Here is a 17,564-nt window from a genome sequence, read left to right as displayed (position 1 = left end):
GTGATGGTATCGTAGTCTAACACTATCGTGATGGTATCGTAGTCTAACACTATCGTGATGGTATCGTAGTCTAACACTATTGTGATGGTATCGTAGTCTAACGCTATCGTGATGGTATCGTAGTCTCACGCTATCGTGATGGTATCGTAGTGTAACGCTATCGTGATTGTATCGTAGTCTAACGCTATCGTGATGGTATCGTAGTCTAACACTATCGTGATGGTATCGTAGTCTAACACTATCGTGATGGTATCGTAGTATAACACTATCGTGATGGTATCGTAGTCTAACACTATCGTGATGGTATCGTAGTCTAACGCTATCGTGATGGTATCGTAGTCTAACGCTATCGTGATGGTATCGTAGTCTAACGCTATCGTGATGGTATCGTAGAGTAAAACTATCGTGATGGTATCGTAGTCTAACACTATCGTGATGGTATCGTAGTCTAACAATATCGTGATGGTATCGTAGTCTAACACTATCGTGATGGTATCGTAGTCTAACACTATCGTGATGGTATCGTAGCCTAACACTATAGTGATGGTATCGTAGAGTAAAACTATCGTGATGGTATCGTAGTCTAACACTATCGTGATGGTATCGTAGTCTAACACTATCGTGATGGTATCGTAGTCTAACACTATCGTGATGGTATCGTAGTCTAACACTATCGTGATGGTATCGTAGTCTAACGCTATCGTGATGGTATCGTAGTCTAACACTATCGTGATGGTATCGTAGTCTAACACTATCGTGATGGTATCGTCGTCTAACGCTATCGTGATGGTATCGTAGAGTAAAACTATCGTGATGGTATCGTAGTCTAACGCTATCGTGATGGTATCGTAGAGTAAAACTATCGTGATGGTATCGTAGTCTAACACTATCGTGATGGTATCGTAGTCTAACACTATCGTGATGGTATCGTAGTCTAACGCTACCGTGATGGTATCGTAGTCTAACACTATCGTGATGGTATCGTAGTCTAACACTATCGTGATGGTATCGTAGTCTAACACTATCGTGATGGTATCGTAGTCTAACGCTACCGTGATGGTATCGTAGAGTAAAACTATTGTGATGGTATCGTAGTCTAACACTATCGTGATGGTATCGTAGTCTAACACTATCGTGATGGTATCGTAGTCTAACACTATCGTGATGGTATCGTAGAGTAAAACTATCGTGATGGTATCGTAGTCTAACACTATCGTGATGGTATCGTAGTCTAACACTATCGTGATGGTATCGTAGAGTAAAACTATTGTGATGGTATCGTAGTCTAACACTATCGTGATGGTATCGTAGTCTAACACTATCGTGATGGTATCGTAGTCTAACACTATCGTGATGGTATCGTAGAGTAAAACTATCGTGATGGTATCGTAGTCTAACACTATCGTGATGGTATCGTAGTCTAACGGTATCGTGATGGTATCGTAGAGTAAAACTATCGTGATGGTATCGTAGTCTAACACTATCGTGATGGTATCGTAGTCTAACACTATCGTGATGGTATCGTAGTCTAACACTATCGTGATGGTATCGTAGTCTAACGCTATCGTGATGGTATCGTAGTCTAACGCTATCGTGATGGTATCGTAGTCTAACGCTATCGTGATGGTATCGTAGAGTAAAACTATCGTGATGGTATCGTAGTCTAACACTATCGTGATGGTATCGTAGTCTAACAATATCGTGATGGTATCGTAGTCTAACACTATCGTGATGGTATCGTAGTCTAACACTATCGTGATGGTATCGTAGCCTAACACTATAGTGATGGTATCGTAGAGTAAAACTATCGTGATGGTATCGTAGTCTAACACTATCGTGATGGTATCGTAGTCTAACACTATCGTGATGGTATCGTAGTCTAACACTATCGTGATGGTATCGTAGTCTAACACTATCGTGATGGTATCGTAGTCTAACGCTATCGTGATGGTATCGTAGTCTAACACTATCGTGATGGTATCGTAGTCTAACACTATCGTGATGGTATCGTCGTCTAACGCTATCGTGATGGTATCGTAGAGTAAAACTATCGTGATGGTATCGTAGTCTAACGCTATCGTGATGGTATCGTAGAGTAAAACTATCGTGATGGTATCGTAGTCTAACACTATCGTGATGGTATCGTAGTCTAACACTATCGTGATGGTATCGTAGTCTAACGCTACCGTGATGGTATCGTAGTCTAACACTATCGTGATGGTATCGTAGTCTAACACTATCGTGATGGTATCGTAGTCTAACACTATCGTGATGGTATCGTAGTCTAACGCTACCGTGATGGTATCGTAGAGTAAAACTATTGTGATGGTATCGTAGTCTAACACTATCGTGATGGTATCGTAGTCTAACACTATCGTGATGGTATCGTAGTCTAACACTATCGTGATGGTATCGTAGAGTAAAACTATCGTGATGGTATCGTAGTCTAACACTATCGTGATGGTATCGTAGTCTAACACTATCGTGATGGTATCGTAGAGTAAAACTATTGTGATGGTATCGTAGTCTAACACTATCGTGATGGTATCGTAGTCTAACACTATCGTGATGGTATCGTAGTCTAACACTATCGTGATGGTATCGTAGAGTAAAACTATCGTGATGGTATCGTAGTCTAACACTATCGTGATGGTATCGTAGTCTAACGGTATCGTGATGGTATCGTAGAGTAAAACTATCGTGATGGTATCGTAGTCTAACACTATCGTGATGGTATCGTAGTCTAACACTATCGTGATGGTATCGTAGTCTAACACTATCGTGATGGTATCGTAGTCTAACACTATCGTGATGGTATCGTAGTCTAACGCTACCGTGATGGTATCGTAGTCTAACGCTATCGTGATGGTATCGTAGAGTAAAACTATCGTGATGGTATCGTAGTCTAACACTATCGTGAAGGTATCGTAGAGTAAAACTATCGTGATGGTATCGTAGTCTAACACTATCGTGATGGTATCGTAGTCTAACACTATCGTGATGGTATCGTAGTCTAACACTATCGTGATGGTATCGTAGTCTAACGCTACCGTGATGGTATCGTAGTCTAACGCTATCGTGATGGTATCGTAGAGTAAAACTATCGTGATGGTATCGTAGTCTAACGCTATCGTGATGGTATCATAGTCTAACGCTATCGTGATGGTATCGTAGTCCAACGCTACCGTGATGGTATCGTAGTCTAACACTATCGTGATGGTATCGTAGTCTAACGCTATCGTGATGGTATCATAGTCTAACGCTATCGTGATGGTATCGTAGTCCAACACTACCGTGATGGTATCGTAGTCTAACACTATCGTGATGGTATCGTAGTCTAACACTATCGTGATGGTATCGTAGTCTAACACTATCGGGATGGAATCGTAGTCTAACGCTATCGTGATGGTATCGTAGAGTAAACTATCGTGATGGTATCGTAGTCTAACACTATCGTGATGGTATCGTAGTCTAACACTATCGTGATGGTATCGTAGTCTAACGCTATCGTGATGGTATCGTAGAGTAAAACTATCGTGATGGTATCGTAGTCTAACACTATTGTGATGGTATCGTAGAGTAAAACTATCGTGATGGTATCGTAGTCTAACACTATCGTGATGGTATCGTAGTCTAACGCTACCGTGATGGTATCGTAGTCTAAAACTATCGTGATGGTATCGTAGAGTAAAACGATCGTGATGGTATCATAGAGTAAAACTATCGTGATGGTATCGTAGTCTAACACTATCGTGATGGTATCGCAGTCTAACGCTATCCTGATGGTATCGTAGTCTAAAACTATCGTGATGGTATCGTAGTCTAACACTATCGTGATGGTATCGTAGAGTAAAACTATCATGATGGTATCGTAGTCTAACACTATCATGATGGTATCATAGAGTAAAACTATTGTGATGGTATCGTAGTCTAACACTATTGTGATGGTATCGTAGTCTAACACTATCGTGATGGCATCGTAGTCTAACACTATCGTGATGGTATCGTAGTCTAACACTATTGTGATGGTATCGTAGTCTAACGCTATCGTGATGGTATCGTAGTCTAACGCTATCGTGATGGTATCGTAGTCTAACGCTATCGTGATTGTATCGTAGTCTAACGCTATCGTGATGGTATCGTAGTCTAACACTATCGTGATGGTATCGTAGTCTAACACTATCGTGATGGTATCATAGAGTAAAACTATTGTGATGGTATCGTAGTCTAACACTATTGTGATGGTATCGTAGTCTAACACTATCGTGATGGTATCGTAGTCTAACACTATCGTGATGGTATAGTAGTCTAACACTATTGTGATGGTATCGTAGTCTAACGCTATCGTGATGGTATCGTAGTCTCACGCTATCGTGATGGTATCGTAGTGTAACGCTATCGTGATTGTATCGTAGTCTAACGCTATCGTGATGGTATCGTAGTCTAACACTATCGTGATGGTATCGTAGTCTAACACTATCGTGATGGTATCGTAGTATAACACTATCGTGATGGTATCGTAGTCTAACGCTATCGTGATGGTATCGTAGTCTAACGCTATCGTGATGGTATCGTAGTCTAACGCTATCGTGATGGTATCGTAGTCTAACGCTATCGTGATGGTATCGTAGAGTAAAACTATCGTGATGGTATCGTAGTCTAACACTATCGTGATGGTATCGTAGTCTAACAATATCGTGATGGTATCGTAGTCTAACACTATCGTGATGGTATCGTAGTCTAACACTATCGTGATGGTATCGTAGTCTAACACTATAGTGATGGTATCGTAGAGTAAAACTATCGTGATGGTATCGTAGTCTAACACTATCGTGATGGTATCGTAGTCTAACACGATCGTGATGGTATCGTAGTCTAACACTATCGTGATGGTATCGTAGTCTAACACTATCGTGATGGTATCGTAGTCTAACGCTATCGTGATGGTATCGTAGTCTAACACTATCGTGATGGTATCGTAGTCTAACACTATCGTGATGGTATCATAGAGTAAAACTATTGTGATGGTATCGTAGTCTAACACTATTGTGATGGTATCGTAGTCTAACACTATCGTGATGGTATCGTAGTCTAACACTATCGTGATGGTATCGTAGTCTAACACTATTGTGATGGTATCGTAGTCTAACGCTATCGTGATGGTATCGTAGTCTCACGCTATCGTGATGGTATCGTAGTGTAACGCTATCATGATTGTATCGTAGTCTAACGCTATCGTGATGGTATCGTAGTCTAACACTATCGTGATGGTATCGTAGTCTAACACTATCGTGATGGCATCGTAGTCTAACACTATCGTGATGGTATCGTAGTCTAACACTATTGTGATGGTATCGTAGTCTAACGCTATCGTGATGGTATCGTAGTCTAACGCTATCGTGATGGTATCGTAGTCTAACGCTATCGTGATTGTATCGTAGTCTAACGCTATCGTGATGGTATCGTAGTCTAACACTATCGTGATGGTATCGTAGTCTAACACTATCGTGATGGTATCATAGAGTAAAACTATTGTGATGGTATCGTAGTCTAACACTATTGTGATGGTATCGTAGTCTAACACTATCGTGATGGTATCGTAGTCTAACACTATCGTGATGGTATAGTAGTCTAACACTATTGTGATGGTATCGTAGTCTAACGCTATCGTGATGGTATCGTAGTCTCACGCTATCGTGATGGTATCGTAGTGTAACGCTATCGTGATTGTATCGTAGTCTAACGCTATCGTGATGGTATCGTAGTCTAACACTATCGTGATGGTATCGTAGTCTAACACTATCGTGATGGTATCGTAGTATAACACTATCGTGATGGTATCGTAGTCTAACGCTATCGTGATGGTATCGTAGTCTAACGCTATCGTGATGGTATCGTAGTCTAACGCTATCGTGATGGTATCGTAGTCTAACGCTATCGTGATGGTATCGTAGAGTAAAACTATCGTGATGGTATCGTAGTCTAACACTATCGTGATGGTATCGTAGTCTAACAATATCGTGATGGTATCGTAGTCTAACACTATCGTGATGGTATCGTAGTCTAACACTATCGTGATGGTATCGTAGTCTAACACTATAGTGATGGTATCGTAGAGTAAAACTATCGTGATGGTATCGTAGTCTAACACTATCGTGATGGTATCGTAGTCTAACACGATCGTGATGGTATCGTAGTCTAACACTATCGTGATGGTATCGTAGTCTAACACTATCGTGATGGTATCGTAGTCTAACGCTATCGTGATGGTATCGTAGTCTAACACTATCGTGATGGTATCGTAGTCTAACACTATCGTGATGGTATCATAGAGTAAAACTATTGTGATGGTATCGTAGTCTAACACTATTGTGATGGTATCGTAGTCTAACACTATCGTGATGGTATCGTAGTCTAACACTATCGTGATGGTATCGTAGTCTAACACTATTGTGATGGTATCGTAGTCTAACGCTATCGTGATGGTATCGTAGTCTCACGCTATCGTGATGGTATCGTAGTGTAACGCTATCATGATTGTATCGTAGTCTAACGCTATCGTGATGGTATCGTAGTCTAACACTATCGTGATGGTATCGTAGTCTAACACTATCGTGATGGTATCGTAGTATAACACTATCGTGATGGTATCGTAGTCTAACACTATCGTGATGGTATCGTAGTCTAACGCTATCGTGATGGTATCGTAGTCTAACGCTATCGTGATGGTATCGTAGTCTAACGCTATCGTGATGGTATCGTAGAGTAAAACTATCGTGATGGTATCGTAGTCTAACACTATCGTGATGGTATCGTAGTCTAACACTATCGTGATGGTATCGTAGTCTAACGCTATCGTGATGGTATCGTAGTCTAACACTATCGTGATGGTATCGTAGTCTAACACTATCGTGATGGTATCATAGAGTAAAACTATTGTGATGGTATCGTAGTCTAACACTATTGTGATGGTATCGTAGTCTAACACTATCGTGATGGTATCGTAGTCTAACACTATCGTGATGGTATCGTAGTCTAACACTATTGTGATGGTATCGTAGTCTAACGCTATCGTGATGGTATCGTAGTCTCACGCTATCGTGATGGTATCGTAGTGTAACGCTATCATGATTGTATCGTAGTCTAACGCTATCGTGATGGTATCGTAGTCTAACACTATCGTGATGGTATCGTAGTCTAACACTATCGTGATGGTATCGTAGTATAACACTATCGTGATGGTATCGTAGTCTAACACTATCGTGATGGTATCGTAGTCTAACGCTATCGTGATGGTATCGTAGTCTAACGCTATCGTGATGGTATCGTAGTCTAACGCTATCGTGATGGTATCGTAGAGTAAAACTATCGTGATGGTATCGTAGTCTAACACTATCGTGATGGTATCGTAGTCTAACACTATTGTGATGGTATAGTAGTCTAACGCTATCGTGATGGTATCGTAGTCTCACGCTATCGTGATGGTATCGTAGTGTAACGCTATCATGATTGTATCGTAGTCTAACGCTATTGTGATGGTATCGTAGTCTAACACTATCGTGATGGTATCGTAGTCTAACACTATCGTGATGGTATCGTAGTATAACACTATCGTGATGGTATCGTAGTCTAACACTATCGTGATGGTATCGTAGTCTAACGCTATCGTGATGGTATCGTAGTCTAACGCTATCGTGATGGTATCGTAGTCTAACGCTATCGTGATGGTATCGTAGAGTAAAACTATCGTGATGGTATCGTAGTCTAACACTATCGTGATGGTATCGTAGTCTAACAATATCGTGATGGTATCGTAGTCTAACACTATCGTGATGGTATCGTAGTCTAACACTATCGTGATGGTATCGTAGTCTAACACTATAGTGATGGTATCGTAGAGTAAAACTATCGTGATGGTATCGTAGTCTAACACTATCGTGATGGTATCGTAGTCTAACACTATCGTGATGGTATCATAGAGTAAAACTATTGTGATGGTATCGTAGTCTAACACTATTGTGATGGTATCGTAGTCTAACACTATCGTGATGGCATCGTAGTCTAACACTATCGTGATGGTATCGTAGTCTAACACTATTGTGATGGTATCGTAGTCTAACGCTATCGTGATGGTATCGTAGTCTAACGCTATCGTGATGGTATCGTAGTCTAACGCTATCGTGATTGTATCGTAGTCTAACGCTATCGTGATGGTATCGTAGTCTAACACTATCGTGATGGTATCGTAGTCTAACACTATCGTGATGGTATCATCGAGTAAAACTATTGTGATGGTATCGTAGTCTAACACTATTGTGATGGTATCGTAGTCTAACACTATCGTGATGGTATCGTAGTCTAACACTATCGTGATGGTATAGTAGTCTAACACTATTGTGATGGTATCGTAGTCTAACGCTATCGTGATGGTATCGTAGTCTCACGCTATCGTGATGGTATCGTAGTGTAACGCTATCGTGATTGTATCGTAGTCTAACGCTATCGTGATGGTATCGTAGTCTAACACTATCGTGATGGTATCGTAGTCTAACACTATCGTGATGGTATCGTAGTCTAACGCTATCGTGATGGTATCGTAGTCTAACGCTATCGTGATGGTATCGTAGTCTAACGCTATCGTGATGGTATCGTAGTCTAACGCTATCGTGATGGTATCGTAGAGTAAAACTATCGTGATGGTATCGTAGTCTAACACTATCGTGATGGTATCGTAGTCTAACAATATCGTGATGGTATCGTAGTCTAACACTATCGTGATGGTATCGTAGTCTAACACTATCGTGATGGTATCGTAGTCTAACACTATAGTGATGGTATCGTAGAGTAAAACTATCGTGATGGTATCGTAGTCTAACACTATCGTGATGGTATCGTAGTCTAACACTATCGTGATGGTATCGTAGTCTAACACTATCGTGATGGTATCGTAGTCTAACACTATCGTGATGGTATCGTAGTCTAACGCTATCGTGATGGTATCGTAGTCTAACTCTATCGTGATGGTATCGTAGTCTAACACTATCGTGATGGTATCATAGAGTAAAACTATTGTGATGGTATCGTAGTCTAACACTATTGTGATGGTATCGTAGTCTAACACTATCGTGATGGTATCGTAGTCTAACACTATCGTGATGGTATCGTAGTCTAACACTATTGTGATGGTATCGTAGTCTAACGCTATCGTGATGGTATCGTAGTCTCACGCTATCGTGATGGTATCGTAGTGTAACGCTATCGTGATTGTATCGTAGTCTAACGCTATCGTGATGGTATCGTAGTCTAACACTATCGTGATGGTATCGTAGTCTAACACTATCGTGATGGTATCGTAGTATAACACTATCGTGATGGTATCGTAGTCTAACACTATCGTGATGGTATCGTAGTCTAACGCTATCGTGATGGTATCGTAGTCTAACGCTATCGTGATGGTATCGTAGTCTAACGCTATCGTGATGGTATCGTAGAGTAAAACTATCGTGATGGTATCGTAGTCTAACACTATCGTGATGGTATCGTAGTCTAACAATATCGTGATGGTATCGTAGTCTAACACTATCGTGATGGTATCGTAGTCTAACACTATCGTGATGGTATCGTAGCCTAACACTATAGTGATGGTATCGTAGAGTAAAACTATCGTGATGGTATCGTAGTCTAACACTATCGTGATGGTATCGTAGTCTAACACTATCGTGATGGTATCGTAGTCTAACACTATCGTGATGGTATCGTAGTCTAACACTATCGTGATGGTATCGTAGTCTAACGCTATCGTGATGGTATCGTAGTCTAACACTATCGTGATGGTATCGTAGTCTAACACTATCGTGATGGTATCGTCGTCTAACGCTATCGTGATGGTATCGTAGAGTAAAACTATCGTGATGGTATCGTAGTCTAACGCTATCGTGATGGTATCGTAGAGTAAAACTATCGTGATGGTATCGTAGTCTAACACTATCGTGATGGTATCGTAGTCTAACACTATCGTGATGGTATCGTAGTCTAACGCTACCGTGATGGTATCGTAGTCTAACACTATCGTGATGGTATCGTAGTCTAACACTATCGTGATGGTATCGTAGTCTAACACTATCGTGATGGTATCGTAGTCTAACGCTACCGTGATGGTATCGTAGAGTAAAACTATTGTGATGGTATCGTAGTCTAACACTATCGTGATGGTATCGTAGTCTAACACTATCGTGATGGTATCGTAGTCTAACACTATCGTGATGGTATCGTAGAGTAAAACTATCGTGATGGTATCGTAGTCTAACACTATCGTGATGGTATCGTAGTCTAACACTATCGTGATGGTATCGTAGAGTAAAACTATTGTGATGGTATCGTAGTCTAACACTATCGTGATGGTATCGTAGTCTAACACTATCGTGATGGTATCGTAGTCTAACACTATCGTGATGGTATCGTAGAGTAAAACTATCGTGATGGTATCGTAGTCTAACACTATCGTGATGGTATCGTAGTCTAACGGTATCGTGATGGTATCGTAGAGTAAAACTATCGTGATGGTATCGTAGTCTAACACTATCGTGATGGTATCGTAGTCTAACACTATCGTGATGGTATCGTAGTCTAACACTATCGTGATGGTATCGTAGTCTAACACTATCGTGATGGTATCGTAGTCTAACGCTACCGTGATGGTATCGTAGTCTAACGCTATCGTGATGGTATCGTAGAGTAAAACTATCGTGATGGTATCGTAGTCTAACACTATCGTGAAGGTATCGTAGAGTAAAACTATCGTGATGGTATCGTAGTCTAACACTATCGTGATGGTATCGTAGTCTAACACTATCGTGATGGTATCGTAGTCTAACACTATCGTGATGGTATCGTAGTCTAACGCTACCGTGATGGTATCGTAGTCTAACGCTATCGTGATGGTATCGTAGAGTAAAACTATCGTGATGGTATCGTAGTCTAACGCTATCGTGATGGTATCATAGTCTAACGCTATCGTGATGGTATCGTAGTCCAACGCTACCGTGATGGTATCGTAGTCTAACACTATCGTGATGGTATCGTAGTCTAACACTATCGTGATGGTATCATAGTCTAACGCTATCGTGATGGTATCGTAGTCCAACACTACCGTGATGGTATCGTAGTCTAACACTATCGTGATGGTATCGTAGTCTAACACTATCGTGATGGTATCGTAGTCTAACACTATCGGGATGGAATCGTAGTCTAACGCTATCGTGATGGTATCGTAGAGTAAACTATCGTGATGGTATCGTAGTCTAACACTATCGTGATGGTATCGTAGTCTAACACTATCGTGATGGTATCGTAGTCTAACGCTATCGTGATGGTATCGTAGAGTAAAACTATCGTGATGGTATCGTAGTCTAACACTATTGTGATGGTATCGTAGAGTAAAACTATCGTGATGGTATCGTAGTCTAACACTATCGTGATGGTATCGTAGTCTAACGCTACCGTGATGGTATCGTAGTCTAAAACTATCGTGATGGTATCGTAGAGTAAAACGATCGTGATGGTATCATAGAGTAAAACTATCGTGATGGTATCGTAGTCTAACACTATCGTGATGGTATCGCAGTCTAACGCTATCCTGATGGTATCGTAGTCTAAAACTATCGTGATGGTATCGTAGTCTAACACTATCGTGATGGTATCGTAGAGTAAAACTATCATGATGGTATCGTAGTCTAACACTATCATGATGGTATCATAGAGTAAAACTATTGTGATGGTATCGTAGTCTAACACTATTGTGATGGTATCGTAGTCTAACACTATCGTGATGGCATCGTAGTCTAACACTATCGTGATGGTATCGTAGTCTAACACTATTGTGATGGTATCGTAGTCTAACGCTATCGTGATGGTATCGTAGTCTAACGCTATCGTGATGGTATCGTAGTCTAACGCTATCGTGATTGTATCGTAGTCTAACGCTATCTCGATGGTATCGTAGTCTAACACTATCGTGATGGTATCGTAGTCTAACACTATCGTGATGGTATCATAGAGTAAAACTATTGTGATGGTATCGTAGTCTAACACTATTGTGATGGTATCGTAGTCTAACACTATCGTGATGGTATCGTAGTCTAACACTATCGTGATGGTATAGTAGTCTAACACTATTGTGATGGTATCGTAGTCTAACGCTATCGTGATGGTATCGTAGTCTCACGCTATCGTGATGGTATCGTAGTGTAACGCTATCGTGATTGTATCGTAGTCTAACGCTATCGTGATGGTATCGTAGTCTAACACTATCGTGATGGTATCGTAGTCTAACACTATCGTGATGGTATCGTAGTATAACACTATCGTGATGGTATCGTAGTCTAACGCTATCGTGATGGTATCGTAGTCTAACGCTATCGTGATGGTATCGTAGTCTAACGCTATCGTGATGGTATCGTAGTCTAACGCTATCGTGATGGTATCGTAGAGTAAAACTATCGTGATGGTATCGTAGTCTAACACTATCGTGATGGTATCGTAGTCTAACAATATCGTGATGGTATCGTAGTCTAACACTATCGTGATGGTATCGTAGTCTAACACTATCGTGATGGTATCGTAGTCTAACACTATAGTGATGGTATCGTAGAGTAAAACTATCGTGATGGTATCGTAGTCTAACACTATCGTGATGGTATCGTAGTCTAACACGATCGTGATGGTATCGTAGTCTAACACTATCGTGATGGTATCGTAGTCTAACACTATCGTGATGGTATCGTCGTCTAACGCTATCGTGATGGTATCGTAGAGTAAAACTATCGTGATGGTATCGTAGTCTAACGCTATCGTGATGGTATCGTAGAGTAAAACTATCGTGATGGTATCGTAGTCTAACACTATCGTGATGGTATAGTAGTCTAACACTATCGTGATGGTATCGTAGTCTAACGCTACCGTGATGGTATCGTAGTCTAACACTATCGTGATGGTATCGTAGTCTAACACTATCGTGATGGTATCGTAGTCTAACACTATCGTGATGGTATCGTAGTCTAACGCTACCGTGATGGTATCGTAGAGTAAAACTATTGTGATGGTATCGTAGTCTAACACTATCGTGATGGTATCGTAGTCTAACACTATCGTGATGGTATCGTAGTCTAACACTATCGTGATGGTATCGTAGAGTAAAACTATCGTGATGGTATCGTAGTCTAACACTATCGTGATGGTATCGTAGTCTAACACTATCGTGATGGTATCGTAGAGTAAAATTATTGTGATGGTATCGTAGTCTAACACTATCGTGATGGTATCGTAGTCTAACACTATCGTGATGGTATCGTAGTCTAACACTATCGTGATGGTATCGTAGAGTAAAACTATCGTGATGGTATCGTAGTCTAACACTATCGTGATGGTATCGTAGAGTAAAACTATCGTGATGGTATCGTAGTCTAACACTATCGTGATGGTATCGTAGAGTAAAACTATCGTGATGGTATCGTAGTCTAACGCTATCGTGATGGTATCGTAGAGTAAAACTATCGTGATGGTATCGTAGTCTAACACTATCGTGATGGTATCGTAGTCTAACACTATCGTGATGGTATCGTAGTCTAACACTATCGTGATGGTATCGTAGTCTAACACTATCGTGATGGTATCGTGACCATCGGCAGCTCACGGTTCCAGTAGACCGGGTAGCACTCCTTCTCCCGGATGTCCACCTCGTACAGCCCCCCTCGGACACACACTGTCTCCGTGGTGACCGAGTCGTCCGCCTCCTCTGCCCCCGATCGCCGCTCCATCGCCGGCTCCGCCCCGACATGTCCCCCGTCCAGCGTCCCGTTCTCGGGGCGGATGTCAGCGGGTGTGTTGGCTTCTCTCCCGTCGGGCCAGGCGGGGTCTGAACGCTGGTTGATGCTGTCGGGATGCTGCTCGCAGAACCTCCGGTACTGCATTTCGATCTTCAGAGAATCATGTCCGACAAACGGCTTCCACGTCCGCTTGTCCTCTCTGTAGAACCAGCGGACCTCCTCCGGTCCCAGCTCGGTGACCACCTCCCCGCGGTGTCTGGAGCTGTTGGAGCGAACGCGCTTCCTGCAGGCGGCGTCCCCGTCACTTTCAGCGTAGCTGGACTCGATGGACAGGTAGGATGAGTCCGGGAATCCGTCCCCACCCAGGCCCAGCATCATGTCCTCCAGCGGGAGGTGCCGGTCCAGACCCAGCGGGGCTCTGTCCTCCACCTGTCCGGTGAACGCATCCCCGGGCAGGTCCCACTGGCTGCTGCCGGGGCTCCGCCGGATGACGGGCTGCTCCTCCGTGAGGCTCATTGTGGACTAACCGGTCAGAGGGAGCATCTGTCCGGCTGGAGCACCAGATAAACACTGCTCCGATGTTACACACACACACACACACACACACACACACACACACACACACACACACACACACACACACACACACACACACACACACACACACACACACACACACACACACACACACACACACACACTGGAACAATCAACGCGACTGACTCCACTTCCTGTTCACACCTTCAAAATAATCTACAGTCCACACCAGTCTTTATAACACAAGGTTCACGTTTGAAACGAGGGGCGGTGAATGCCTACTAACAAAGACTAAATTCTTTTTTTCCTTTTGACCTTTTAGCTGCCTTTACTGCGTAAAGCTTTTAAGTAACATCAGTTCTTTTCATAACCATAAAACATAAATTCCTTTTATTTTTTTAAATCCTTAAAATACCAGTTTTGTTTGGGAAATTTCAAAAAAACTTTATATATTATCAGTGCCACATAGTACTGTATGTCACTGTATTAATTGTAGCTACAGCTAATGTAATCAGGGAGACAGTAGGAGAGTACTTTGTGTGTCATCTGGAAGGAAAGTAGATAAGGACACTTGGTGGTGGAATGAGGAGGTACAGGAGTGTATACAGAGAAAGAGGTTAGCTAAGAAGAAGTGGGACACTGAGAGGACTGAGGAAAGTAGACAGGAGTACAGGGAGATGCAGCGTAAGGTGAAGGTAGAGGTAGCAAAGGCCAAACAAGAAGCTTATGATGACTTGTATGCTAGGTTGGACAGTAAGGAGGGAGAGACTGGTTGGCAAGACAGAGAGACAGAGATGGGAAGGACGTGCAGCAGGTTAGGGTGATTAAGGATAGGGATGGAAGTCTATTGACAGGTGCCAGTAGTGTGATGGGAAGATGGAAAGAGTACTTTGAAGAGTTGATGAACGTGGAAAATGAGAGAGAACAAAGACTAGAAGAGGTGACTGTTGTGGACCAGGATGTAGCAAAGATTAGTCAGGATGAAGTGAGGAGGGCACTGAAGAGGATGAAGAGTGGAAAGGCAGTCGGTCCTGATGATATACCTGTAGAGGTATGGAAGTGTCTAGGAGAGGTGGCAGTAGAGTTTCTGACTGGGTTGTTCAACAGGATCTTAGATAGTGAGAAGATGCCTGAGGAATGGAGGAGAAGTGTGCCGGTGCCCATTTTTGAGAACAAGGGAGATGTGCAGAGTTGTGGCAACTACAGAGGAATAAAGCTGATGAGCCATACAATGAAGTTATGGGAAAGAGTAGTTGAAGGAACAGGTGGAGGAGAAGCTAGAGAGGTGGAGGTTTGTCCTGGAAAGGAGAGGAATGAAGGTTAACCGCAGTAAGACAGAGTACATGTGTGTGAATGAGAGGGACCCAAGTGGAAGAGTGAGGTTACAGGGAGAAGAGATCAAGAAGGTGGAGGATTTGAAGTACTTAGGGTCAACAGTCCAGAGCAATGGAGAGTGTGGAAAAGAGGTGAAGAAGCGTGTCCAGGCAGGATGGAACGGGTGGAGGAAAGTGTCAGGTGTGATGTGTGATAGAAGAGTTTCAGCTAAAATGAAAGGAAAGGTGTACAAAACTGTGGTGAGACCAGCGATGTTGTTTGGTCTAGAGACAGTGTCACTGAGGAAAAGACAGGAGACAGAGCTGGAGGTAGCAGAGATGAAGATGCTGAGGTTCTCTCTGGGAGTGACCAGGATGGATAGGATCAGGAATGAGTACATCAGAGGGACAGCACATGTTAGAGGTTCTGGAGATAAAGTCAGAGAGGCCAGACTGAGATGGTTTGGACATGTCCAGAGGAGAGATAGTGAATATATTGGTAGAAGGATGCTGAGTTTTGAAATGCCAGGCAGGAGGCCTAGAGGAAGACCAAAGAGGAGGTTTGAGTTTGAGATATTTAACTGATTAACAGCACAGCTGATGGTTGTTAATTTTATTTTTAGTAGGGAAAGCAATAAGATGATGATGATGATGATGGTGATGATGATGATGTTGATGATGATGATGATGATGATGATGATGATGATGATGATGATGATTCTGACGGCATGCAGAACAGTGAGTAGGTATTGAGAAAAGGCTATCAGAGCATCTATGAGTGTACGCCACAGAGTTATATCGGACATGTTTGGCCCTGCAATAGTTTGTAGAAACAGAAATAAATAACACAGTGATTAGGGCGACGCAGCGGCGCATCAGGCAGCGCTGTCACTTCTTGGTTCGAGTCCCGCTCTTTATGGAGTTTGTATGTTCTCCCCGTGTCTGTGAGGGTTCTCTCCAGGTTGTCCGGTTTCCTCCCACCTCCAAAAAACATTTGCTTCAGGTGAATTGATCCCATTGTCCGTAGGTGTGAGCACATGTATCTGTCTTTAATGTGGCTCCACGGTGCACTGGCATCGCGCCTGGAGTGTACCCTGAATCATGTCTCAAGTCCGCTGGGATAGGCTCCAGCAACCACATGACCCATGGCAGTGGAAGAAGTGAGTACTGACAATGAATGGATGATTATAAAGGACATTTTCAACCCTTACAAGCATAATATCACCAAGTAGAACAGATCTGAGAGACAAGGGGGGGTGGGGGTATTCAGGTTAAACAAACACTCAGAATTTAGCATGTAGACCTGCAGGTTACATGGAGTAATCTGCATTCATCAGGACATATACACATTCAGTATGACAGGAATACAGAGATGATGCTGACACTACAATACATCTTTATACCGTAGGCGATGGAGGACAGTGGGCTGCTAGTAAAGGAAAGAAAAAAGCATCAGTCCTCACAGCTCTCAACTACAAGTTACAGTGTGTTTGGTGGTATTACCTGCATTGTGTAATTACTACACAAACCAGGTAATATTGTGAAATTACTACACAAACCAGGCAATATTTTGTGTAATTACTACACAAACCAGGTAATACCACAACGGGACACTGAACAGACTGTAGCCAACCAGAACAAAATATTGTCAATAAAACACTATCACTTCATTGTAGGAAAATCAATACTGAGTTTGAAATCCTATCACTCAGTCACTGCGGGAGGTCAAACACCATGACGCAGTGTGTTCTTCACTCAGTGAAGAAACCTCTGAGGAAGTGTTTCAAGAAAAGCAGGGACACCTTTACCCTCATCGACCTTTGGTGCTTTACATCCAGTCCAGCAGGGGGCGGTAATGCGCGGAGAACGTGTGTTCAGAGCATTAATAACA

The 17,564-nt window shown here is 42.3% G+C and overlaps 1 protein-coding gene across 1 annotated transcript in view; it reads right to left on the bottom strand.

Annotated features, from left to right (window-relative positions):
• ddhd1b (DDHD domain containing 1b) overlaps positions 1–14,345 on the bottom strand; it is a 43,287-nt gene extending 28,942 nt beyond the window's left edge. The window contains exon 1 of the mRNA XM_068342921.1: positions 13,691–14,345. Coding sequence (XP_068199022.1) covers positions 13,691–14,339 — 649 coding nt within the window. The 5' untranslated portion in view covers positions 14,340–14,345. The remainder of the gene's footprint in view (positions 1–13,690) is intronic.
• Positions 14,346–17,564: the final 3,219 nt, after the last annotated feature.

This window comes from Antennarius striatus, chromosome 19, assembly GCF_040054535.1.
Source record: "Antennarius striatus isolate MH-2024 chromosome 19, ASM4005453v1, whole genome shotgun sequence".
NCBI classification, from domain to species: Eukaryota; Metazoa; Chordata; class Actinopteri; order Lophiiformes; family Antennariidae; genus Antennarius; species Antennarius striatus.
Note: the sequence above shows the minus strand (reverse complement) of the source record. Positions and strands in the feature narration are given on the sequence as shown.